Here is a 25,285-nt window from a genome sequence, read left to right as displayed (position 1 = left end):
TGAAAGGCCAAGAGCAGTGAAAAAGGCAACTGGCTTGGCTAGAAGAAAAGAGAGCATTTTTGGGAAATCTTTAAAGCTGTTTTTTACTGAGTTCCTTTTTACTTTACAAAGGCTTTATTCTTTTAAAAGGCTACCTATGATAAGTGAATGAAATATATTAGCTTAAATATATTGGCTTAAATGTAATTATGCAAAGGATTTAAGAAATGCTAGATTCTTATTTCATATGGTTGTAAGAGTTGTATTTATCCTGAAATTAAGTCAGCCACCAGCCTAGCCCCCCTGCCAGACAGAAGACGCCATCCAAGCACTCTTGATATATAGTTGTCAGGCATTTGTTTAGAAACCTTAAATGAAGGAAATCTTTCAATGTTGATGTGAACTCAAGATCCTTGACATCTGTTGAACATAAAAATGTAAGATTAAACATTTGTTTTAGAAGGCAATAGGGCAAGGAGGGCAAGAGGTGAGCTGGTAATTAAGATTCCATGTAAGATATATTATTACTTATTTGTCACATATATAGCTCTTTGTCTCCCTTATAAGGGCAAGGAAGTGGGTGTATCTTTTGTGGGTGTATCTTTTGTGATTGGTTCTACCAAACAGCCAATAGGAATTTCAACCAGGCTGATTGGACAGAGGCAGCCACAGGAGGAGCAAAGGGGGCTGGATTAAGGGAATATAAGTGCTGGCCAGGATGGCAAGAAGGCAGGCCAGAGCTTGGTAACCATATACCACTGAGCCTCTCATTTATTTGTCTGACAAATAAATTATTATTTTAATTTATCTATTGCTGCGTTGAATATTTCATTCCAGCTAAGCGTTAACCACAAGCAGGGTGCTACAGTAGGAAGCTGCCTTGTACTGTGTCAGAGCATTGGCCTGTATGTAGTCCTGCACTACCTACATTGTGATGCAGCCTCCATAGCCCTAGGCCATTGCACCACCCCTATGGTTTCTTGTTGTCTTTAGCACAGAAGCAGCAGCAATAGATAAGAACTTAGGGAGAACCCTGCTGGATCAGGCCAAAGGCCCATCTAATCCAACATCCTGTTTGCATAGTCGCCCAACTACAGTACATGCCTGTGGGAAGGCCATATGGAGGACACGAATGCAAGCAAAATGATGCAGATGTTTCCCCAAGATGACATTACATCAGGTTGTTCTGTCTCCTTATTCAAGCTGCATTTCTGACTGTTACTTATGCTGCCTTTTTGCTTAAAGGAGAGCTTGTCAAAGGGATTAGGCCAGAAATATGACCCTCCGTACCTTCCAATTGCTCTCTTTTGCTCAGGAATGTCTTGTGGCATTTGCGTCTCTCTTGCTTAGAAGTTCTTTTTCACTATACAGCCAAGTAATTAAAAGCGCCTAGCTGCTCGTTTTGGCAAAATTGCCTTTAGGTAGCATGATTTTTGTAGATGGTCAGGCTCGATCACTACAGTCCACTGCTATGTTGCTGGGTATCTTGCTGTTTCCAGCATCCTGGTTATTTGACTGGTATAAATTAAGATTATTTGACAGAGAAAATATTATTATTAATAATTTGTTAATTTATTAATATATCTATTTCTTTGAGTCCGTTCGTCTGACTGGGTTGCCCCAGCCACTCTGGGCAGCTTCCAACAGAACAAAACATCAGACACTGAAAGCTTCTGAATAAGTTATATAATTGTTTCTCTTTGACATCTGACAGGAGGGTGTTCCATAAGGTGGGTAAAAGATACCCCTGCCCGTACGGGCCAGTCTTGTCCGACTCTAGGGTTGTGCGCCCATCTCACTTAAGAGGCCGGGGGCCAGCGCTGTCCGGAGACACTTCCGGGTCACGTGGCCAGCGTGACGAAGCTGCTCTGGCAAGCCTGCACCAGCACAGCGCACGGAAACGCCATTTACCTTCCCGCTATAAAGCGGTACCTATTTATCTACTTGCACTTAGGGGTGCTTTCGAACTGCTAGGTGGGCAGGAGCTGGGACCGAAAGACGGGAGCTCACCCCGCCGTGGGGATTTGAACCGCCGACCATACGATCAGCAAGTCCTAGGAGCTGAGGTTTTACCCACCGCGCCACCCGCGTCCCTTATAAGGTGGGTACCACTACAAAAAAGGCTTTCTTCTTGTTTCCCTGTAATTTCACTTGCCATTTGACAAGTGCCTTTTTGGATATGCTAAATGGCTTTCTAGTCAGGAATGTGTAGTTTGCTTAACAGGCAAATGTTTACTTAACAAGCATGATAATAGCTGGGCTACTGGGTTATATATGCCACCTTTGGCAATTCTGGATGTAGCCAGTGTTAGAAGAGAAACAAGTTTGTGAACCCGCCCTGAGATCTCCGGATGAAGGGCGGTATACAAACTTAAATAAATAAGTCTAAGTTTTGCAGCGGGCTGGTAAAAGCAGCCTTTCATTGGCTGCTAATGAATGGGCTTTCCGGGGAGAAGGGAAAGCTTCTCGTTGCTGCTTTCCAGATCAGCGCTGGCCAAGTGCGTTCTCGCTGCTCCCCGCACATATTTGCATCATAGGAACTGCAGAACCCTCCGGTATATTCTCTTCATAACCGGCCCGGTAGAGGATTGCCTGGCCATGAGACTTCCCAGCGCTCCAGGGGAATGGGGCTCACAATTCTGCACGATGTCTTCCCTCTCATTTGCAATGGGCTTCCTATAATGATCACCACAGCATGTCCGTTGTAGATGAGCCTAGTTCATCACCAGGACTGTTTCCTACCACATAGGGCTGTATTCTCCAGACTGGGTGCACAGCAAAGCTCCCTGTGGTACTGTTGTACCCCTGTTCAGAAGGTGGCACCCATCCCATACTTACTGTGGCAAAGGCATGCCAGAGCCCGCCACTAGGATGACAAAAGCACCTTTTACGGCGGCGCACCCTCCTCCAGGCCAACCCTATGCAAGTTTACTGCAAAGCCTGCCCCACTGGAGACTTACCACCCAGTAGGTGCGTTAGCGTTTGCTCCCACAAAAACGCTGGAGTGCTCCTATTTGTTGTTGTTTAGTTGTGTCCGACTCTTCGTGACCCCATGGACCAGAGCACGCCAGGCACTCCTGTCTTCCACTGCCTCCCGCAGTTTGGTCAGACTCATGCTGGTCCAGCTCTCACTTCCATACATCACTACTGGGAAAACCATAGTTTGAACTATACAGACCTTTGTTGGCAAGGTGATGTCTCTGCTTTTTAAGATGCTGTCTAGGTTTGTCATAGTGGTCCACAATGAATGGACGCCTGCCAGGCACATGGTTATGTTTTAATCTAAAACCGACAATCACCTGGCATGGGCGTAGGCAGGAATTATTTTTTAGGGCAGCAGGCTTCGTGTTGGGGTGGGGGGAGGAGGGCAGAACCGAGTTATCTGTGATGCAATTAGTTAGTTAAGTATTTTTATTTATTTACTTGGTAGGGGGGCAGCTGCTCCTCCTGCAGCCCCCTGGCTACGCCCATGCCACCTGGGCGAAGAATGGGTGGTTCTCAAAAGGTGGCCAGGTAGACGCGAGACCAAGGGCTCCTGCACCTTGCAAGTCTTCTTCTTCTTCACACGAAAACCGCGCGCGCTGTTTTTACCAGCGCCTCTCACTCCCCTTAGCGCAGCCTTCAGATCTGAAGACGGGAGGTACCCATTATTTGGGCGGGGAGGGACATACGTCGCCCTGACGATTTTTGTTTCAAACGCAAAGGGGACAACGCAGTCCTAAGCCCCGCCCCTGGGCGTTTCTTTGCGCCCACCCCTCTGAAGCGGGAATGGGCGGCTCCCGCATGCTGATTGGAGGCTGCGCTAAAAGCCCCTGGCGGGGCGGGGCGGCGTTTGCATCTCTGGCGCCGGCCCTTGGCAACACTTCGTTTCCCTAGCAACCGCCCCCCCCACCCCCGAGGACTAAGCAGGCAAGTGGGATAGCGCGGCCCGAGAGACGGGCGTGTGCTTGGACCAGTCGGGAAAGGGGAGAAGAGGGACCCTCGAGACTTCCGGGTTAGCAAAATGTGAAGGTAGCACTCGGGGTGCAGAGGGGCCATCCGTGAAAGGGGAACAACAGGTCGAAGATTTATTGGTTTGTTTATTGATTTATCGCATCTGTGCACCACCTTTTCCCTCCAAGGAGCTCAAGGTGGTCTGCATGTTTCTCCCTGCATGGCGAAATGACCCTTGGGGTCCCCCCTTCCAGCTCTACAATTCTAAGCTGCTATGACTCCCCCTCCTCACTGAATCCCCACAACAGCTCTGCGAGGTAGCTTATAGGCTGAGAGGCAGTGACTGGCCCAAGGTCACCCAGTGAGCTTCTTGCCTAAGTGGGGATTTGAACTCTGGTCTCGTAGGTCCTAGTCAGGCTACGCCACACTAGCTCAGCAGGTAGGGGACCCCACAAAGCAACTGGAAGAACGAGGATGAAGGCAACCCCTAAGCCCTTTTCCCAGCACTCCTGCTGCCACCTCTCTTTTGATATATATTCCAACTATATAATTCTATGATTCTCTCTCTCTGTGTGTGTGTGTGTGTATTTTAACAGGCTATAATACTGAGGAAAGAACAGGGTTCCTTTAAAGTAAGAGGCAGGCAGTTCTGCTGTCATAAATGCAGTGGTGTAGCGTGGGTTGTCAGCAAGTAATTTGTGCCCCTTAACCCGTGGATTTGTGCCCCCTAACCCCCAGATGTTGTGCCCGGTGCGGCCGGCCCCCCCTGCACCCCCCACGCTACGCCACTGCATAAATGTGAGATCTTGGCCTTCTAATTACTCTGGGTTAGGTGCCAAAGGCTGGTGGTTCCCTTTTTGTACAGTTACGGTGAATTTGGAACACTCACTTTATCCATTCCACAGGCACACACTGAGAGACCAGGAGAAAGCTCACCCTTTTGCCATCCTTGAAGTTTGGGGTGGTTTTAGGGGTAACTAAAAGTATTTCCAAGTGATCTGTTGTTTCTAAGGACTGCAAACTAGAATTCATATTGGGAATGCAAAAGGGGTGGGGGGAGCCTTTTCAGTAAACATTTAAAATATGGCTAAAGTGACTGTGTACGTGTGAAGAAATACTGAGAGCTTTTGGAGAATAGCAAATGCTGCAAAGCTATTGATTAGTGGATTTTAATCCCTTTCTTTTTCACAATATTTGTATTTAGTGCTTGAATTATGGGGAAAGAGAGATGGGGAGCTTTTAATGACAAGACACCTCCCATGGACTACCCCCCAATTTAGACAAGACAAACCCCTCCCAGGCTTCTAAAAACATCATGAAAAATAGAGCACCTTCTCCTGTAATTGGAGCATGGCTTGTGTAGAACCGTAGAATTGTGAGTTGGAAGCAACCACGAGGGTCATCTAGCCCAACCCTCTGCAATTGTTGAGTGGGTGTTGCAGCTACTCAGTACTGCACAGTACTTCTTCTCTTTTAGCAGTACTTTTGTAATGCACTTGATTTAGGCACAACGTGGGTGGAAAGTTACATATACATTTATATGCTATCTTCTAATTAACTGCATCTTAACATGCTGTTTAATGCAAAATGTAAAGAAAGGAGACTACATATATTATATGCCAGTGTGCCATTTATGGGAGCAGTTACGTTTTCAGCCAATGTTCATTGAATCTGAGATGATGAGTGAATAAGAAAGGCTATTTATCAAATAATAGCATATCACAGTGAGCGTATAACCACTTGGTATGCTAGTAATCTATATTGTCCTGTGAAAAAATGAGAACTTTATACATTTCCATACTGGAAGTGGAAAGCTGAAAAAACTGGAGGAGGGGGCATAAACTACCTGTACTTTGGCAGGGCAATATAATCTGTTTACTAAGTGGTCACATACATGTGGTAACTTGGTAGAAAGCTATCTAATCATCCATGAATATATGAATGTGAACCCAAAGCAGTACAGGGGAATTTATGTTTGTACTGACAAAATAAGAAAATGAAGTATAGAACAGCCATGGTGATATGTGATTGCTGTATCAGGAGATCCTGTAAATTGATTCAGCGTGATAAATGACTCACTGCAAGACCTAGCACCTTACAACTCCCCAGGCATTTGATCACAGAGTTAATTCAGACACCTTGTGGAATCTTCATCACACCATAGCAACCGTGCTCTGCTATATTTGTAATGACACTGAATGTGGAGTGAGTGAAACACACATGCTTTGTAAAAGCAAAAAGTAAGTTTGAACACTGTGTTGAGGTTTCTGCCTTATTTTCCTAGAACATTGCAATCCCTTCATAATACAGCATACACAGCTCATGAGTACAATAGAAAACAGCTTCTAGTGGAGAAATTACTGGCAATAGGTAGAGTCAGAAAAGTTTTATTTATTTACTAGAACTATAAGCAGTCTATTTTATTTATGTGTCTATAAAACCAGATATACTACTTAATAAAGTAAACATCTCTAAGTGGTTTACATAAAACAATGAAATTGCAAACAGCATTATTCAATTAAAATTTTCAAAAAACCCCACAAAAACCTAAATAAAAACAAGCCCCCAAGGTATAAAACATTATTAATCCTGACTACCAAATGAGCTTGCACTACTGTATGTAGGATGGGAAGAGCCCTGCTTTCTGCCAAAGCTATGGACACTTGCCTTTTTCAGTTTGCAGTGTATTCAATCCACATGTGATTAATGGTAATTTGGTGGTTTCACATTTCAATCTCCCAGCCCTTTCAAAGGCAGGCCTCAGTTGAAACTGCAGAATCACAACTCAGTGTAGTCCACAAAAGCTCATGCCGTAATAAATCTGTGGGTCTTTAAGGTGCCACAAGACAGGTTAACATGGCTCCCCTACTGGAAATTGTTGCAACCAAATCAGTTTTCTAGCACAGGTTGATGCTAAACAGTTGGATGCTAAATTGATGCCATTTGATTTGTATGAGGAGGAAATTGAACGGCTCCCTTTTCCCGTAAGGAGATGTGGTGCCACTTTCAGTAGGTTAGGACAAGTGTATGTGCCGTGCCTATCATGTGGATTGTAAGAACATGGTGTGGTATCACACTTCTAATTGAGATTTGAATTGTAAATAATCTTAAACCCAGGCTTTATTTTGGCTAAACCAAGGGTACTGGTGGTTTTTGGATAGCCCTAGAATAGTGGAATTGTGTGTACAAAAGGGAAGAAATCTGGATGCCATCACATCTGACAATAATTGCTGGATCCTAAAGCTTGCCATTTGGTCACCAGCAATAAGACTCTGTGGGAATTCTGCAACAAAGCATCACACTTCGCAGCAGATAATCACAAAATTGCAGAGTTTAGAAGAGTTTCAGGACATGTGAACTAAAGGGATGTGTGGTAAACTGCCTACAGAGCAGAACTTCTTTTGGATGGAGCCACTCTTTTTAAAAGCAACCCTCCATGCTGCCCTTAAGCTGTTCCTAAAACTCGGGGGAATTTCAGAAGTACTCCTCAGAACAGTCGGAAATAGAAATGATACTTCCCTGACCATGTGTGGAAATGCTTTTCCTGCATAAAGTGGCTCTTTGGATTCAAGCCATAGGCTTTATGAGCTACAACTGGCATTAGAGGTTTTAATGAACTGTTCTTCACTTGCAGGCTCCTTTTTAAAAAGTCAGTAGAGATTTAGTTGCAATTCACCTACAGCTGCTGTTTTGCTTTATGGAATATTTAATCATGAGATGTTTTATTTTTTAAATACAATTTTGAATGTGCATATTTTGACAATTAAATTCACAGTTGTTCCCAATAATTTTTTTAGAATCCTGCTAATTATTAATTGTTTGTGCTGTTATCCTGTTCATGGTGCTTTACAGAAATAAACTCATTTCCATGCCTGCCTCTTGGAAGAAGCTACAGTTGCACAGTGGTTCTTTTACTATCGTCCAGTAATATTTGGACTATTTGGGAAGTGCAGAAAGCTTTTGAGTTTTCGTGCTTCATGACCCCAGGGGGCTGTTCTTGCATTTGCCAACTGTTTTCTCCCTTCCATATTCTGGGATTGATGAAGATTGGAGTGACAAGATGGTTCTGGTCACAGCAGTCAGATCTGCAGAAGCCCTACGGATCTCTGACTGAGGAGCAGTGCTGGGCTGGCTTCACCCAGGAAGGGAGAATCACAGAGAGCAGAAACCACAGTTATGAGGGCTGTTGCATTCTCCTGGTTTTCTGTGTGGCTTTTGGGGTTAAGAATCTTAGTTGCCTGCAAGTGTACAGTGATTGCTCCACAATAGCTGATTTTCCAACCCCACTAGGATTAGCTGGTCTCCAGTGGACATTATTCCATGTCATTTGGCCCTCGGGCAGCATTGTCTCACAATTTCTGTAGACACCTAAGTATCCATTTGACCTGGCCTCTCCCTGCCCTTCATTTCAGTGTTCTTTGCTTTGCTCTGGCACCTGCTGCTTGCTGCTACCATCTGAGAAGCCTTTGCAGACACATTATCAGTAACACAACATGAATAACTTGGCTTTGCCCCTTGCATTCTTCAAAGGGTTTGTAGAGGTCTGCTCTTGTGATTTAGCAGGTTGTTTTTATCAGCACTACCCCAGACAGTTTGGGGGTTGAAAAATTGCCCATTGCAAAGGTTTCAAAGGCACAAGGGCTTTCGCACACCAAAGGCTGCTTCTTATGTGTGCTTGAAAGCAAAATGGAGCAGCTTCATGAACAGGAAGGAAATAATGAGCTTGATCTCTGCCGTGGCACTGGCTTCTCTCTTTGTAATGGGAAGGTAGTGTATAAGATCAAAGCACATTTCAGCAGAAGTGTGCTGGATTGGGGCACTAGTTTCCGCACAACTGCAGGTGTCTTTGTAGAAGGTTATGAGGACATCTTGTGCACGTGAACGTTTTCCACTCTCAATTCACACACCGTATCCAACTGCTGTGCCGTCTAAAGCAGGCCTCATTGAGCTTAATGGGATTTACTCCTGGGTAGAGATGCACTGGGTAGAGACGCAGGTGGCGCTGTGGGTTAAAGCCTCAGCGCCTAGGACTTGCCGATCGAAAGGTCGGCGGTTCGAATCCCTGCAGCGGGGTGCGCTCCCGCTGCTCGGTCCCAGCGCCTGCCAACCTAGCAGTTCGAAAGCACCCCCGGGTGCAAGTAGATAAATAGGGACCGCTTACCAGCGGGAAGGTAAACGGCGTTTCCGTGTGCGGCTCTGGCTCGCCAGAGCAGCGATGTCACGCTGGCCACATGACCCGGAAGTGTCTCCGGACAGCGCTGGCCCCTGGCCTCTTGAGTGAGATGGGCGCACAACCCCAGAGTCTGTCAAGACTGGCCCGTACGGGCAGGGGTACCTTTACCTTTAGAGATGCACTGTTACTGCTTATTGTATGGGTTTTTTTTAGTTCCAGCCTTTTTTTTACATGTTTTCTTTAAAAGCCTAGATGAGCACTTTGGTAAAATGAGAGAACGCTCAACTTTTAAACCTTGAAGAGATTAAGAGGCTGAGCATTCCCCCATTATGCCACAGTATTCACCTAGCATTTTAATGAAAAATCTTAGTAAGGACCTGCAGGATTGCCCACTTCTATAATGGTTTCCATGTTAAAATATAATTGTAAGCTTATTTAGCTCAGCAGGGGGGAACATTTGCTGTTGTTTTTTAAATAATTTTTATTAACTGGCCAATCACATCAGATTAAATCACATCACATAAATTCCGAATTACAAAGCCAAATTTTTAAATTTTGTTGGGGGGACCCATATTTCAAGATCCAAAGGGGGATTCAAATCATCTTCTTGTTACTACGTTAATGTCCAAATCAGTCCCAATCAGTCCAAACAGAGTTCATAGTTCTATCCAGTCTTATCTTGGTGTTTCCACATCATATCTTGTTCATATAATTTCTCTTTTTCCTTTACGATCTCTTCTGTTAGTCTCCTTAAGCCGATAAACACAAATATAATAATCCTGTGTGAATTTCCCGTTCTTCCAATCTAAGTCCAGATGGTTTCCATATATCATCTCCTTCGTAGATAACATCGCTCTTTCCATCATAAATTAGGCAGTTGTCTCTCTTAAGTCCCACTGAGGAGTTAATCCACGATATGTAAAGAGCTTTGTTTCTCTCTTTCTCCTCCCAGACTCAAGACCTCCGACAGTGCCTCCCAAAATGGCGACAGCATTTTTAACTGCGTCATCCCAAAACTCTTAACTTTCCAGCTTCGTCTTGGAACATTGCTTTGGTTCGAAAGTTTATCTCCACACAGCCTTAAATCCACAGCTTAAGTCCTTAAAACTACATTTCTGACTCATTAGGGGAGGGGATTCTTGTTTAATCACATAGAGAAAGGAAGGTTTTCCCCCCTCCCCCCTCAGTCATTTGCCGTACCGTATCTTGACGTATCTTCTCATATTTTATTCTTGTCTTGTTTTATCAGAGATCTCTTCTGTCAGCAGTCTTTACTCCCCCTCTTTCTTTGAAGTATGTGCAATTTATCTCGTCCAAATTGTTTCTTTTGAAGATTCTTGCAGCTAGTGGCGCGAGTCAGAGACAGCATCGAGGAGTGCCGGAATCCCACAGGAGGGCTTTGTGCCTAGTGCCCCCATCCCCACAAATTCGAGGGTGGTATAGGGCACAGCAGGCAAGGGCCATCCCCCCCACAATCCTGGAGGGGTTAAGGAGGCTAATTACCCCCATCATAGCCTCCAAATTACCTCGTGTGGGTCGGAGAGATGTTATTGTCAGCCATCTTCCGATGCGCCCCCTAGTGGCCCCCAGCAGGGGGGAACATTTGGACTTCCAGATGTTTCTGGACTAAAATTCCCACCTGCCTCAGCTAGCACAGCTAATGATCGGGGGCAAGTTGTAATCCAACAACATCTGGATGGCCACAGGTTCCCCACCACTGATCTAGTTCTTTGGAGGCCCTGTGCTCTGTTCTGTGATGGCATGCATTTCTAGTCTTATTTTTTAAAAGAGACTTGGGGGAGCAAGTTACAGTTATCCCCTTGCTTCAGAGCTATCCCCTCCAGTCAAAATATGCAGACTATACTTTGCTATTGTGTTGTGCCTCTGTTTTGGCACTTCAACTCCTAGGATGTGGAATGGATGAACTGCAAATATGTTGTCTGCATGATCCTTAAGAAATATGGGTACTGCAGGTGCGATTGGCGTGTGAAATTAGACTAGTTCAGAGAAAGGAGAATGAGACTGCCAGATTCTCTTCTGTGCTTGGTTGGTGTTTTTTTTTAATGTATAAATGTATTTTTACATCCTGTGAGCCCCCTGCACTGACACCCTGCTGCATTTTGATGTGAAACCACCACTTCAGTGTGCTTATAAATCCAATTTGCGTATGACTCACTTCATATAATTGCTTCATCTTAGGAGACATTTAATAGCTCAGGAAAAGGTGAAACAAACTTCTGATGTAAACAACTTCCAGTTATTAAATGTTCTTGTATTCTCAGAACTTGGTCCAGTGAAACAGTCTGTCTACCTTCCTTGTTTCGTTATGTGCATTGGTGGAGCTAATAATTGATTGGACTACATCAAAGATTTAACTAATGCAGTTGTAAGGGACTTCTTCCTCCCTACACTTGTAGTATAATGCACCAGATCAAATATTTTATTAGTATCAGTGAGTGGTACTGATTTCTGGATTTCTCTAGGAAGAATGGCTGCTGAACTTTAGTGTTCCAATTTGCGCAGAACTTTCAAACCATTCTAAGAGAGAGAGAGGAGAGAGAGAGAGGGAGAGGTTTTACCCCAGCATTTCAAGATGCAGGAGCCAGTTGCTGCAGACCCCAATGCAGTCCCTCCCCCAAGCCGTACCAGAAACCCAGCAGCTAACCCTCGGCGAATGCGGCGGATTATAGCTGAGGATCCTGAGTGGAGTCTAGCTATAGTGCCACAGCTCACAGAGCTCTGCATACAGCACATAATCAACAACTTTGAAAGTAAGTAATTTCTCCTCCTCTCGTTTCTCTTGCTGAGAATGAACCTTTAGATCACAGGTTGCAATTATACATGCAATTGAGGACTGAGTTTTTAAAAATGAAACTAAGTGGAATGGCTCTTTAAAAATGCAAGGGAATTATTCCATAGACCAAGGGTAGCTAATGTGGTGCCCTCCACCACAACTCCCTTCCTTCCTGACCATGTAGTTGATGGGAACTGTAGTCCTAACAACTTTGGAGGGTACCACTTTGGCTGCTGCTGCTGCTGCTCTAGACCAAGTCATTCCTGCTGCTGCTGCTTGATAACCAGTCAATACCTTTATTTTTGCCTTGTTTTGAAGCATTGTAGTCTACAGTATAACACAAAACTTTCATTTGTTCCCAGGGAATCCTGGAAACTATTGTTCTGGGAGTAGGGCTTGGTCTTCCTAATGGAATTCTTAGCATCCTCAGCAAATTACTCCTCTCAAGATTATTTAGTGGAAGCGCTGCTAAACTTGTACAAACTCAAATGTGTGTTGCTTTCAACATATGATGCTATGCCTGAATAATTGTTTAATCTGCTGGTGCTATTCTAACGCTAAAATGTTATCTGCATGTTTTATTTACTGCTGTTATTTGAGTTTTTTAGTGTTGCTGTTTTTTCTTATTCTTTTGTAATAATTGAGATGCGTATTCTGTTGTTTTATTGGTTACTGTAACTTGCTTTGGGGAGGATAATTTAAAAATCAAACAAACAAATTATCTATACCTAGCAAGTAGATCTTCATGGTGCTATAAAAAGCAGCAAACAGACACCACATTCCGAAAGGTTCACTTCTCTTCTTTCCAACCAGGTAATCCTATTTTGAATAGCCTCCTTCCTGATCACCAAAGGAAGGTGCTGGACAAGGTCTCCACAAGTCTGCCCCTTACTGTGACTGCCAACCTGATTAGTGATGAAGGTTATTGGAAACGATGTTGCATTGCGAGATGGGCAGTTTGTGACGTGTCCCGCTATGGAAACAGCTGGAAGCGGATGTTTTTTGAACGTCACTTGGAGAACATCTTGAAGTTCTACATTCCAGACACCACTAACCCCAACCAGGTCCTGGATGTCATCCCACTCTGCAAGGAATATGTGAAGAAGCTAGATATCGACCAGTTCCTTCCACCTGTGAAAGTAGATCAAAAGAAGGAAGACGAAGAAGCCTCTGATACAGAAAGTGATTCTGGAATGGATGAACCTTCCATCGACCATTTTGATATGAGTATGCTCACTCCAGCGCTCTGTCACCTAGAGGAGCTGCACTTATCTTATGGCCTTAAAGATTGTGGCATGAATTTTGAGTGGAATCTTTTTGAGTTCACCTACCGGGACTGCTGCTCCCTGGCCAATGCTGTCAAGAAGTGTCCAACTTTAAAAGTAACTTGCCATATACAGTTCTATAATATTTAGAAACCCTGAACCTAGAATGATGGTTCCCAAGGGTCAGAGGACAATTTTAAACTTTTAGTGAATAATTTTGTCCAAATCATTACCTGACATCAGTACAGTAGGCCCACAACTTAGGTTACATTCCGGGGATCGTGCCTAAAGCCAAAATTGCATTTAGTCAAAGCACATTAGGTTCAATGGTGGGTGGGATTGCCAAAGTCTTTTTCCCCCAGATGCCCGCCCCCTTTCCACTCATTTTTTATAACTTTTTTTTGCTAAGCACGGACACCTGAATGCACACAAATGTACATAAGATGCAGGCTTACTGTACTTCCATGGCCACAGAGAGCACCCTTTGCACCACACTTGTATACTAATCTCAAACACTCTTATATTGAAGTTAGATGCCATTATAGCTAAGTGATGGGAGCCACTCTTCCTTAGCTTCAGCTGGTGTAGATGGGGTCAACTACATGGATTCTTCCCACCTGATCCCAGCTGTGCAAGGTTGATGTGCAAAGGACCTGCTTACATGGCACACCTGTCAAGTGTCCTGGCAAAAAGGGACGTCCCTTTTTTTGTACGAGATTGCGGTGGCCATTTGCGGGGCAGCACTTTTGCGTTGAAAAAAAGTGCTTTTGGGGGGTGGATATGACTTGCCCCGGAGCATGGCCCGGAAGACGTGTGAACTGTTTTTTGAAATTAAGTATGACATGGTACTAGAGCTTTAAACATTAAAGCAGTGAGATGAAGCCTTGGTAAATAAGCTCTTAAATCTACTTCAAGTCTCATGGATTTAAATTGACCCCCCCCCAAGGCCAAATAAGGCAAGGTTTGGGAGATCCACTATTTAATCTCTTGACATTTCCATTTTTCTTAATAGCAGCCACAGAGCCTCCAGACTGGAGTTACAGTGCCAGGAGAGGGGGTATTTAACCCCATATTTCAGCATCTTGCTCTGATCAAAATCCCTCCCTCAAGTGGTAATCTAGATCAGGAAAATCACTTGGGGGAAAGAGTTAGGTCTTCTTCCTCCTGCGGTACAGGCCTAATCCAATATGGGTGGCCCTCTTTAGTAACTCTTTAAGAGAAAAAAACAAATGAAGAGAGATTGAATCATGGGTCTCCCACATCTTGTTGAGTTTGGTTCTAATGTGGCTTGCATTAAAACAACAGCCTTAAGGTTCCTTTTCAAACTGCTCCTCCCCAATATATTTATAATGTAGAGATCTGCATAAGAGGGTTCAATGAGGAAGCAAGGTAAGCAATAGCCTCTACTGGTTGCTAAGAGACCTACAGTTCTCTAAAAAAATAAGGATGGGTGGAATGAACTTTCAACTCTGCACCCTCAAACCACCCTCAGTAGTGTACAAAAGCTATCCATTGGCTTATAACACTTGAAAGACTTGTGTTGTATCTCACTCTTGATGACTGAACCAACCCTCTACCTGCCAGCTTAGATCACATAAAGGCTTGAGCCTGCTTAGGGGCAATGGAGAAATCTTTGATTCTAAATTCTAATATTTCTGAGAAAATTAGGCAAAATTAATCACAGACTTACTGTCTGAACTACGGAGCTTTTCAGACAACTCCTTGTGGTTCCAGATTGTCAGAGCAGTTTAAAAGCCTTTTACCAGAAATACAGGTTACGCTTATTGCTTCTGATATGTGAACTTTTTCAAAAAACAGCTAAGGCGATGAACTGTCCAAATCCCTTGCCTTTCAGTGAAAACTGAGTGGTTCAAGGCACAAATAAAATAAAAATTGTCTGAAATATTTTTCTTTCTCAAAACGTGTAACCTTATTCTTCTGCTGCAGGTCTTCAAACTGTCCCGAAGCAAAGTGGATGACGAAAAATCTCGTGTGCTGATCCATGAACTATTAGACCACCCCTCGCTAACAGAACTAAACTTATCTCACAATCTGATAGCAGACCGGGGAGCACGAGCTGTTGGCAAACTGATCAACCGCAGTAAGATAGTAACCCTTAACCTTTGTGATAACAGGATCCGTGCTCAAGGAGCCCAGGCGATTGCTCACGCCTTGTCCAAGAATTCCATTCTGACGTCCCTTAATCTGCGTCTCAACTGCATTGAGGATGAGGGAGGCCAAGCCATTTGCCACGCCCTCTTGGCTAACGAGACTCTGACAAATCTTCACTTGGGTGGCAATGAGTTGTCGGAGCCAACGGCCACCCTTTTCTCTCAGGTCCTTGCTCAGAACACGGCTCTGACTCACATCAACCTCTCCTGCAACCACATTGGGCTAGTACGCAATCTCTCTTCCTACAAGGGGGATGGGCACATAGCACTGGTATAGAATGTTCAAAGCACTTTACATGCATTATCTTAAGTAATCCTTACAACCTTGTTAAGTAGGTCAGATGATGTTTCTTTTGAAGCTGGGAGATAGTGGCTTGTCATCTCACAGTGAATTTTTGGCTGGGATAGACTTGGACTGGCCTACATGTGTAGGAGAATGAGGTGGGGGGTGGAAATGCTAAACTCCCTGCTAGCAGAAGAGGGTCACATCACAGGGAGCTTCTAGCTTAATCCACTCCTCCTTGTGCTAGTTTTTTAGTTTGCAGAGTTTTGTTTCGTGTTTAACTCAAAACTGAAGTAGCGCAGTCCATGTGCTTTTGTACTATAGCAAATTGAAAGTGAGTGAGTGTGTGTATTTGTGTAGGAACATTTGTAGTATAAAAAATTATGGGATTTTAGCAGGAAAGCTATAGGATGCACACTTAAACTTTTGCAGGTGCAAATAGTATTGAAAGTGTGATTGCATATATAACAACCCTGATAGTATGATGAGCACAAATCATGATGAATGTACAATAATGTCTTGTGGGGCCCCTAAAATACTTTCCCAGAATATATATCTGGCTTACACTGAAGGATGAACATTCTTATTTCTCTGCTTAGCAGCAGAGAAAGCTGCTGGAGAATGGGCTGTTTCAAATGGTGTTCATGAACTCTACATTGCAGCATTATGTGTGACTACATTTTACACATCTTTTCTTAATTTGATAATGTGGCAACAGGTGATTGATGCAACCTGTTAGGAATATATTTCTGTTCATTTCTATGTAATGTTGCTGCAGAAAATAGCATACCAGCTGCTTTGCCATCTTTTCCTAGTTTGTGCTTGCAACAAAGGCAAAGAGTGGGTAACGTGCCCCAGGACTGTCTGAAATCCCGTATTTTATCAAAGGGCAGAGGTTTGAATCCTACCCTCAGTGGCTGTCTTTTGAGACGTTGGCAACTCTCTACATGGTAGAGCTACATATATTAGTCTTTGTTGCTTGTTTATGTTTATCCAAGCATGCTTTAGATTTTCTTGTCCCATCTTTCACGAAGCAAAATATTCTACTGGATCAGTTCATGTGGATAAAAGTGTGCAAACTCTTAATATTCAGAGTTGTGATCCAATGGAAGCAAAAGCTCTGAAAACTCCAGCAGCTTTTGCATGTTCATTGGCAGATTTTGCTTGGTTTGCTGTATCTTTTCCAATCTTCTGCAGTAACATGGCCACCAGATTCCAGGTAGGTAATGGGCTTAAACAAAATGGCAATATTCCGATTTCTGAAGATGGTGTGATTGATTTCCCCAGAAATTATTCTAAATTCTGGGTGTCTGCAAGTGTAGGGTCCTTCATCTAATTGAGTGATGACTTTTTCTTAAAATCCTGACTGGGACAGGGCAGGGCAGAAGGGGTTGAGAAGCAAGAAGATACGGAACAGAACGCCACTCCAGAGACATGTAAGCCCATGTCACAGCTCAGAAATCTCTACTTTTCATCACATGCTTTTAAGATCTGTCTGGTGCATGTATCATGATGCTATCACCTGCTTTTAGTTCTTGCCATGCCAATACTGTTCCCTCTGGGTCTGTCACATGCTTTTTTAGATGCCTCAGAGGTTGAGGGAGTTAATGACTTCTTGTCTCTTTCCCCCAGGATGCCAAAATCTTACCGAATTGCCTAAGCAAACACTTTATCATCTCTTGACATGGTAATGAGGAGGTAGGAAGATGTCACTGTCATAATGACACTTTCATAACGGGGAGCGTGACACACCATCCATTCTGTGAGCATTTGGCAATAAGCAGCAGTAGCTTGATGAATAGGTGACAGGAGAGGTTGACAAATCTGCTTGCTTTGGTGAGCATCCCTCTCTACTCCAAGAGGCACAGTTTCGGGCTAAAGGGACAAGTGCCTGGAACTGGGAAGGAGGGTGCAACGCATTCTAAGCACCTCAGAATCTCAGCACAGCAGGGTTTCAGAGCCAACCTCCACACAAGGCACTCATCCCTGTCCTCATGCTTGGACTCTTATCACTCACACACACACACACACACACACACACACACACACACACACACACTGTGATCTGTTCCCATGCATAAGCTCCTGCTATCCCCAGGGTCATTGTCCCTGTTTGTCCTCCTGCCAGCCATCCCTTTCTCCTGCCTATGCATGATGAACTCAGACTGGTAGTTATTGAAGGAGCATGTTGGAAACACCAATCTCTCTCTCTATCTCTCTCTCTCTTTCTCTCTCTCTCTCTCTCTGTCTCTCTCTCTCTCTCTCTCTCTCTCTGTGTGTGTGTGTGTATGTGTGTGAAACAGCAATTTCTAACTTAACTGCACAAGCACTCTCTATCTGAAGAAGTGTGCATGCACACGAAAGCTCATACCAAGAATAAACTTAGTTGGTCTCTAAGATGCTACTAGACAATTTTTTTATTTTTTAAAAATATATTTCTGCAAGCATTCCCTATTTTAGAGTAGGGGCTGCTCCAGTAACTCAGTGCTCAAAAGATGGACTCTTTCCCACTCCCCCTCCATGGAAATTTTATTAAAATTTTAAACAATAAAACAACAACCCCAAGGAAGCAATTCCATCAAAAACAAGAACTCTGGTATAAACATTTACACCCAGTTTATAGGTCATACAGCTTATAGGTCACAATAGTTATCAAGGTACATGTCACCTCCATGGGCATTCTTGAGAGGGGGAAGAAAAATATTTCCCCTGCTTATTAACATAAGCAAAAAAGGGAAGTCATATGTCACCAAAATCGGTTGTCCCTTTCACAGGTCTACATCTTGTGAGATCTGAGTTAACCACTTCCCACACATTATTAATCCAGTTATAGAATGGAATTGCAAGCTTTGTTTTCCAATGTTGTGCTATTATGAGTCTTGCAGTGGTTAATAAAAGGCTGGCCAAGTCTCTGTGCTGGAGAGAGTGTTAGAGGACTGTTGATATGTGCACAGCATATGAAATGTTTTCACACTGGCAGAGGCAGTTTTGTTGCTCTAAATCTTTGGATGAAGGGTGGTATATACATTTAATAAATGTTATGTACAGGGTGCTTTATTATTATTTCGAAAGTTCTTCAGTTTTATTCCTATAACCTCCTAGTGGCATGCTGTTTATTGAGCGTTCTTCACGATTTGTACTTATGATGTTATGGGAGCAGTTACACCTGATCACACTTCCAATACCATTTGTACTTGCAAAGGTTTGGGGCTGGTCATACTTATTCATTTGCAAAATAATAATAATAATACCTTTATTGTCACAGGACAACCTGTGTACAATGAAATTAAACGAGCCTCCCTCCCCCCCAAAAAACCTCAATCTTATCGAACAACACACCACCTTGCAAGTCAATTTCGCTATGTTATTTTCCGTTCAACAGCCTAACAGCCCACGTCCCTGCTAAAATCTGATAACTTTTCATACCACAAATGTTCTGGTGGGTTTTTTGCCACTCTAGATGGTGATAAGGTGATAATATTGGGGAAGCATTGCAGAAGAACTACTGAAGTTGAATGATGTGTGGATGCCCAGTGTTAATCCACCACTATTGCATTATAATCACAGTAGTGACACGCTCTGAATATACCTTTATATACCTGCCAACTAAGAGTTCACTTAACACGTTTGATGAAGTAGGCTTCAGCCCATGAAAACTTATGCTATAATAACTTTGTCTAAGGGTGCCATGGGATTTCATTGTCTTTTTGTAAATAAAAAATAGCATGTAAGGAAGCATGTTTGCCCCTTCCTCGAGGCATTTTTAGGTCTTAGTTGCAAACCAGCCAAGGTGTTTTGGGGCAATGTGGTTTAAACCCGAGGGTTGCTTGTGTGCATGTGTGTTTTTGACCTTCAGCCTAGTTTTTTTATTGATTCCAGGATGGAGGGAAGCAGCTGCTGGAAGGCATGACTGATAACAAGACAGTGGTAGAATTTGACCTGAGGCTGGCAGAGGTGGGCCAAGAGAGTGAATACCTCATTAACCAGGCCATAAAGACCAACCAGGAACTAGCCCGATTCAAAAGCCTGCAGCACCCGCCCTCTGCACCTGTCCCACATACGGTTGAAGAAAAACACCCTGAACAAGGCTAACATTTCCTGTGTTTTTGTCTTCACCATGTTAGATTAAATGCCTATTTTATTTTTGCTAAGCATTGTGCTCAGAAGTTCCTTCTCAGCTGTGTTTGATCTTGGCTGGCCATAGCTTCCTTTCCTCCTGCCTTTCTCTTCATCTTCCCATGAAGCCTGTGGCACAAGTCCCTTGGTCCCATGTCATATTGCACATGAGCTTGGGCCTAACCCTAGCAGGGGTGACGGAGAGCATGTGGCTTTCCTGTTTACTCCTTCCTCCCCTTGCTCTGTTGTTCCTCTTTGTCAGATTTTAGATCAGAAGCTGCTAAAGGCAGGGACGTATTCTACTCTGTAAAGTACACCCTGATAGAGCTAGATTATGGTGATTATTAATCATTGATTAAATCTTTTTAAATCATTTTTGACAGGCCATTCTGGGAACTGAACGATACTGTAAAAACAGGTTAAGCAAGGCAGAGTATGTTGAAAGTGAGCTAGATCTAACAAAATCCTTCAGGTACAAGATTCTTGTTTAATAATTGACTGAATTTTTTGTATATCTTTGAATGAAACTTTTCCTCTCTCTTTGCCACCCCACCAACCCTCCTTGCCCCTTGTGATCCCAAAGCAAAAGTCCTCTCGATAGCAGATAGATCAAGCAGACCAAAAATGACTAAGGTTAAGCCTTCTGCTGCCATCACTGTCTAGTGGTGCTCTCAGCCTGGCCAAGGGAACATGGGAAAGCAGGGAGCTGTCCATTTGACCCTGCAACTGATGGTGCTGAATCCTGACAGAAGCCCCAAAACTTATTGCAGGTTCACATCCTGCAAACCTCTGGCTTATACCCCAGGGCACACACCAGCCTACATTATCAGTGTCCCCCTCCCCCTTTGGTCAAGGAGTATATTAGGAACGCAAACCTATTAATTGTACTTCTAAACTTCAAAAGGGTGTGTGCGCGCATTGTGGATATATCATAAAACAGCCATGCTCAAGGTGTACTGGTAATTGTTCCTCTGGAGTTTTGTTCCAGTTTAGATGCTGGGGAGGAGCAGAGTAGTATAAATATTTGTGACTTGTTAACACATCATCCTAAGCCAATGGGCAACTCATCTAAATCTTGTGACTGTAAATCTGCCTTACTGTTGCTAGCTGTTGCTAAAGTGTGGGTTGATGTGAGGCCAGTGACAGAATCTGCTGTGACTTAAATGGCTTCCTGGGTGCAATTTGCTTTTGGATTTAGCCATCCAAACTTTCTAAGACCCAGTTATGTCTCTTGCAGTTGTTATCTTATTTTCCTTCTCCTGAGGAAATTCTCAGTAATAGGGTCAAGTGATGATTGCTAGGGGGAGGGCAGGCAACACCCTCCAAAGTCACAGTCATGTGCAATGGGAAGACTCTCATTTTTAGCATCAAAGGGTACATCCCTGATCTGACCTCCAAAGTTTCCTGCTTTTTCAAGCTTCTCTCTAAAGACAGGATCAGAAAGGCTTTCGCTAGCTATTGCCCCAGGTTAGCACACAGCAGTGAAGTCACTTAAAATTCCACTAGGTGCTTTATTGCTTATATAATCTGAGGTTCTTGCTATGTCTCAGTATTTCCCTAGTAACAAGTAACAATTGCCATCAGAATGGTTTTCCTTGCTACACATCTTGTCTTTCCTCACTTCTTTAGGGTTGCTTTACATAACACAGTTGCTGTTCATAAACTCAGAAATGCTGTTTGGTTAGCTAAAATTCAAGACGTTAAGCACAATCCTGTGTATGTTCCATTGGCCTGTGTGACTTTCTAAACACACTTACTAGGTAATGCTAAGCTTGCAAAAGTTGCCTTTGAAATCTCCTTGCCCTATTAACTAACCCAGAAGCCCAGTCATAATGACAATGGTGTCAATTTTTAATTGTTCTATATATGAAGAACTGAACTATCACTTATTCACATGCAACGCTAATCCAAAACATGGCTTAACATGAAGAAGTTTTAAGATTATTTACATATAAAACCCTAAACTCTGGGCCAGGTTACCTAAAAGACCAACTTCCCCACCATTGCTGGTGAGCACATTAAGATCAACCAACAAATACAGCCTAATTAATCTAGTCATGACCTAATTATTAGTGGGTTTTTGCTGGCACATAGGTGGGTCTTTTCACTGATGTCACTGGAATGTGCTCGATGCCTTCCTTTTCTAAAATTCTCCCAAGTATTCAATGTTGCCTTGTTTAAAAAAACTGCTTACATTTAAAATTAAACTGTTCTGGGGAGGGAGAGGGTGGGTGTGATGTCACCAGTATTAGCTAATCCATGCTGCGCAATGCACTCCACAATCGACTCCCCCAAGATCAACCCTGCAGAGGATTAAGTATATGTAACCAGAATGTGGTGGGTGGGCTTTCAGAAGACAGTGGCTTCTCTTTTGATGGGTCTCTACAAACTCTATGAAGAAAGTCAGCCAGTCACACATCGGACATCGTGAATCATCTGGAACTTTTATTACACCGATTTGGTTTACAATCTTTGTACTTTTGATATTTCCAACAAAAAGGCAACATTGTGATATACCGTTTTACATAGAGAGAGACAAACAGAACTAGATCGTACGGACATATTGAAAAGTAAAAACTGTTCTCAGTGCTCACAGAAAAGTTTTGTCAGAACTGGATTTATCTCCGCTGTTGCTCATTGTGGGCAATGGATACAAACGTCCACCATCCATGGCTCTGCTGCCTGCAGTGCCCCTCGGCCAAAGGGGCTTTAGCTGCTTGATGTTTTGGCCGTAATAGATCAGAAAGGATACTTGTGTGAGGTTATCTTGGGTGGCAGCAGCAGCAGCAGCAGCAGCAGCAGCAGCAGCAGCAGCAGCAGCAGCAGCAGCAGCTGTGTTAGAGGTGTCAACAACACCACCCCATAGTCTTTACAAGCTTGTGTTTCCCCCCTTCCTAATCCATGAGTGGATTGCTCCAGTGGTTTAAACCACAGGGAGTTGCAGCAGCATGAGAAATATGCCCATGGCAGCAACTACAAACTATCCCCCTGAGACATACCTAGAACATCAGATATTCGCCACTGACCACCTAGTTCTTGACCTGAGGCAGGCTGGCTTGAAGTTACAAAATAATTTATTACTTAAATTACACACTTGAATTAAGAGATCTTTTTAGTCACTCAGGAAAAGCCCCAAGATCCCAAATCAGTCAATCATGGTAAGCCCAGCTTCTTGCAATCTATCAGTTTCTTTGGGGTTGTTTTTAATCTGAGAATGAATGTGTATGATGTCTGCAAAGCAGCCTGCCTCCACAGAGTGCAGAGAAGATAAAGTAAAACCGACTCGTAATTGTGACTCTAAAACGGGCACCCCCAAACTCGGTCCTCCAGATGTTTTGGGACTGCAACTCCCATGATCCCTAGCTAACAGGACCAGTGGTCAGGGATGATGGGAATTGTAGTCCCAAAGCATCTGGAGGGCTGAGTTTGGGGTGCCTGCTCTAAAACATGCAACAAATGTCAAATAAAAGCAGTGCGTGTTGAATTGTCCTAGTGATGATCTGAGCTAGATAAGGTCACATGGCTGAATGGGTTAGTGCTCCATATGGGTGCTTAAACATAACTAACCAAAAGAATTCCCTAAATTCCCTCCAACAAACTTGTCCTGTGACTTCTCAGGCTATTCAGCTACAGAGTCATTAGCAGACATAAATGAAATAATTAAATGCCCGAACTTCTCTATCTGAAAAATGGGAATAATAAAAAACTACTTTACAGTGCTGCTGTGAATACTTTAGATTTATAGCCTTGAAGGCTCAGGTTGAGTACCAATTTAAAAGCATACAGAATTTTAAAAGAGAATTTTAAAAACCCACAATATAATTCAATACGACATTCAGTAAATACTGCTAAAGGCTCTCATCTTTGTGCTAACTCCTGAGAGCCAACTGAAACAGATAAACCTTAAAACGCCTCCAAAACATTCTTAAGCTTTATGCTCTGGTGAATCTCTAGCTCAACACTGATGGGGTGTCACAGGCCAGTATTGTAACATCTGTAAGCTGCTGCCCGACGAGTTGTTCCCAGCTTATTCAGCATTATCTATAAATGGCTGCTCTATAACAAACAGAGAAAAACAAAATGGCTGACACATGCATATCCCCCCCCCCCCCGGCTTGGGGAAGCTTTTCTGATCCCAAGAGATGTTGCGAGTCTCAAGAAATGCTGAAAACATAGGCCAACTAGCCAGGTGATCATTACAAACCAGAGTTAATTGTCAGCTGCTAACTAGAATGGGTATTCTTCCTTTTCTTCCCAATACTTAGCTTTTCTCTATGTATGGTTCATGGCAGACTTTGCCAACCAGGTGCTCTCCTGATATTTTGGACTACAATTCCCACTAGTCACAGCTAGCACGCAGTGCTGGCTGGAGTTGGTGGGAGTTGTAGTTCAAAACATCTGGAGGGCACCAGCTGGCCAAGACTGATTTTATGGTGTACAACAGGGATGGGTCATCTTCTTGTTATTGTTGGAGATGGCATCTCCTTGGAGGTAATCTGTTGGAGTGACATGCTAGTACTGGGTGGAGCCAGAGACAAAAAAGTTCTGGATAAACCAATCCAGAATAAAGACTCTTCTGCTTCAATTTTCATCACAGCTACATCGGACTAAATTCTCTGTGTTCCTTTGGGGCTGACGGGGTTATTCTCAAATAAGTATGTGGAGGATTTATATATTTTTAACCCAGAACACCCAACAGCTACTGTTCTGGAGGACAAGAGTAATTCCTTTCTGATTTTAGTGTACTGCACACACATGGCAGAAATCGATTTCTCAGGCAGCCAGGGTGGATTCTTTTCCTCAAGCCATGAAAAAGTGAAACAAAAACTGCCCAACTTCAATTTTTATCAGATATGACTCCTTCCAATTGTTCTACAACTACACAAAAAGAGGGAGAAAGATACTCCAAATCAGAATAGGGCAGCTTCAAGAAGTTCTGGAAGCAACAGAAAATAAGGTTTAGGGGCTTCAGGTGATTGCCCACCTGTGATGTATAGCAAAGCAACAAAGGTAGGGTGAGCTATCAACTTGCCATTCTTCCTCTCCAAGGTGTGGCTTAACAAAGTTGTTTGTTAGCCTTTTCAGACTTTTGAACTCTGAAGATAGGGCAGAAAATGCAAGTCTTCAAATGACTCAGGTGGTCTGAAATGCACGTAGTTTCCATATAAAATTGCAAACTCGGCATCCGTTTTTCTGCACTGAATGCATATGACAGAGGAGCCATTTCCCACGCAATGGCTCTGTCTCTTAGCTTTTCCTCTAAGTGCAATGACATTGATTTGGGAGGTGCAAAGTTAGTGATGCTAAATGGGTTTCTGGATGCATTACGTTTTTATGGCCATTTCCCAATTGTATACTAGTTCTACGTTAGGCTCATTTTCTTGTCCCCATATTATTTAACAGCTGGTATATTCCATGTGACAACAGGTAGTTTAAGATACATTGACCAAGGGATAAAATATTGTATGAGCACCAGACCAGGTGCATTAAGCTAGCTTTAATCCAACCCTACCTGTTAGTTTGCCTGAGAGGTTTCATTAAGAAGCTCTGCACATAATTATTATTCCTCTC

At 43.4% G+C, this 25,285-nt stretch overlaps 1 protein-coding gene across 8 annotated transcripts; it reads left to right on the top strand.

Moving 5' to 3' along the window:
• The first annotated feature begins 3,866 nt into the window (after window positions 1–3,866).
• Window positions 3,867–19,749, top strand: DRC5 (dynein regulatory complex subunit 5). Of its 8 annotated transcripts, XM_083734051.1 has the most exons (6): window positions 3,878–3,990; window positions 11,569–11,856; window positions 12,693–13,261; window positions 15,092–15,541; window positions 17,231–17,296; window positions 19,478–19,749. In XM_083734051.1, the coding sequence occupies exons 2-5, from the start codon at window positions 11,679–11,681 to the stop codon at window positions 17,279–17,281; spliced, it is 1,248 nt and encodes a 415-aa protein (XP_083590177.1). In that variant the 5' UTR covers window positions 3,878–3,990; window positions 11,569–11,678; the 3' UTR covers window positions 17,282–17,296; window positions 19,478–19,749. The 8 variants fall into 8 exon arrangements, with proteins under 8 accessions (XP_083590176.1, XP_083590173.1, XP_083590174.1 ...); XM_083734050.1 differs by lacking the exon at window positions 17,231–17,296 and having other exon boundaries at window positions 3,867–3,892; window positions 11,573–11,856; XM_083734047.1 differs by lacking the exon at window positions 17,231–17,296 and having other exon boundaries at window positions 3,874–3,973.
• The last annotated feature ends 5,536 nt before the right edge of the window (window positions 19,750–25,285 follow it).

Source organism: Podarcis gaigeae (genome assembly GCF_964106915.1).
Source record: "Podarcis gaigeae genome assembly, chromosome: 3".
Classification (NCBI taxonomy): domain Eukaryota; kingdom Metazoa; phylum Chordata; class Lepidosauria; order Squamata; family Lacertidae; genus Podarcis; species Podarcis gaigeae.
The sequence above is the reverse complement of the archived record's forward strand: the minus strand, read 5'-3'. Positions and strand labels throughout refer to the sequence as shown.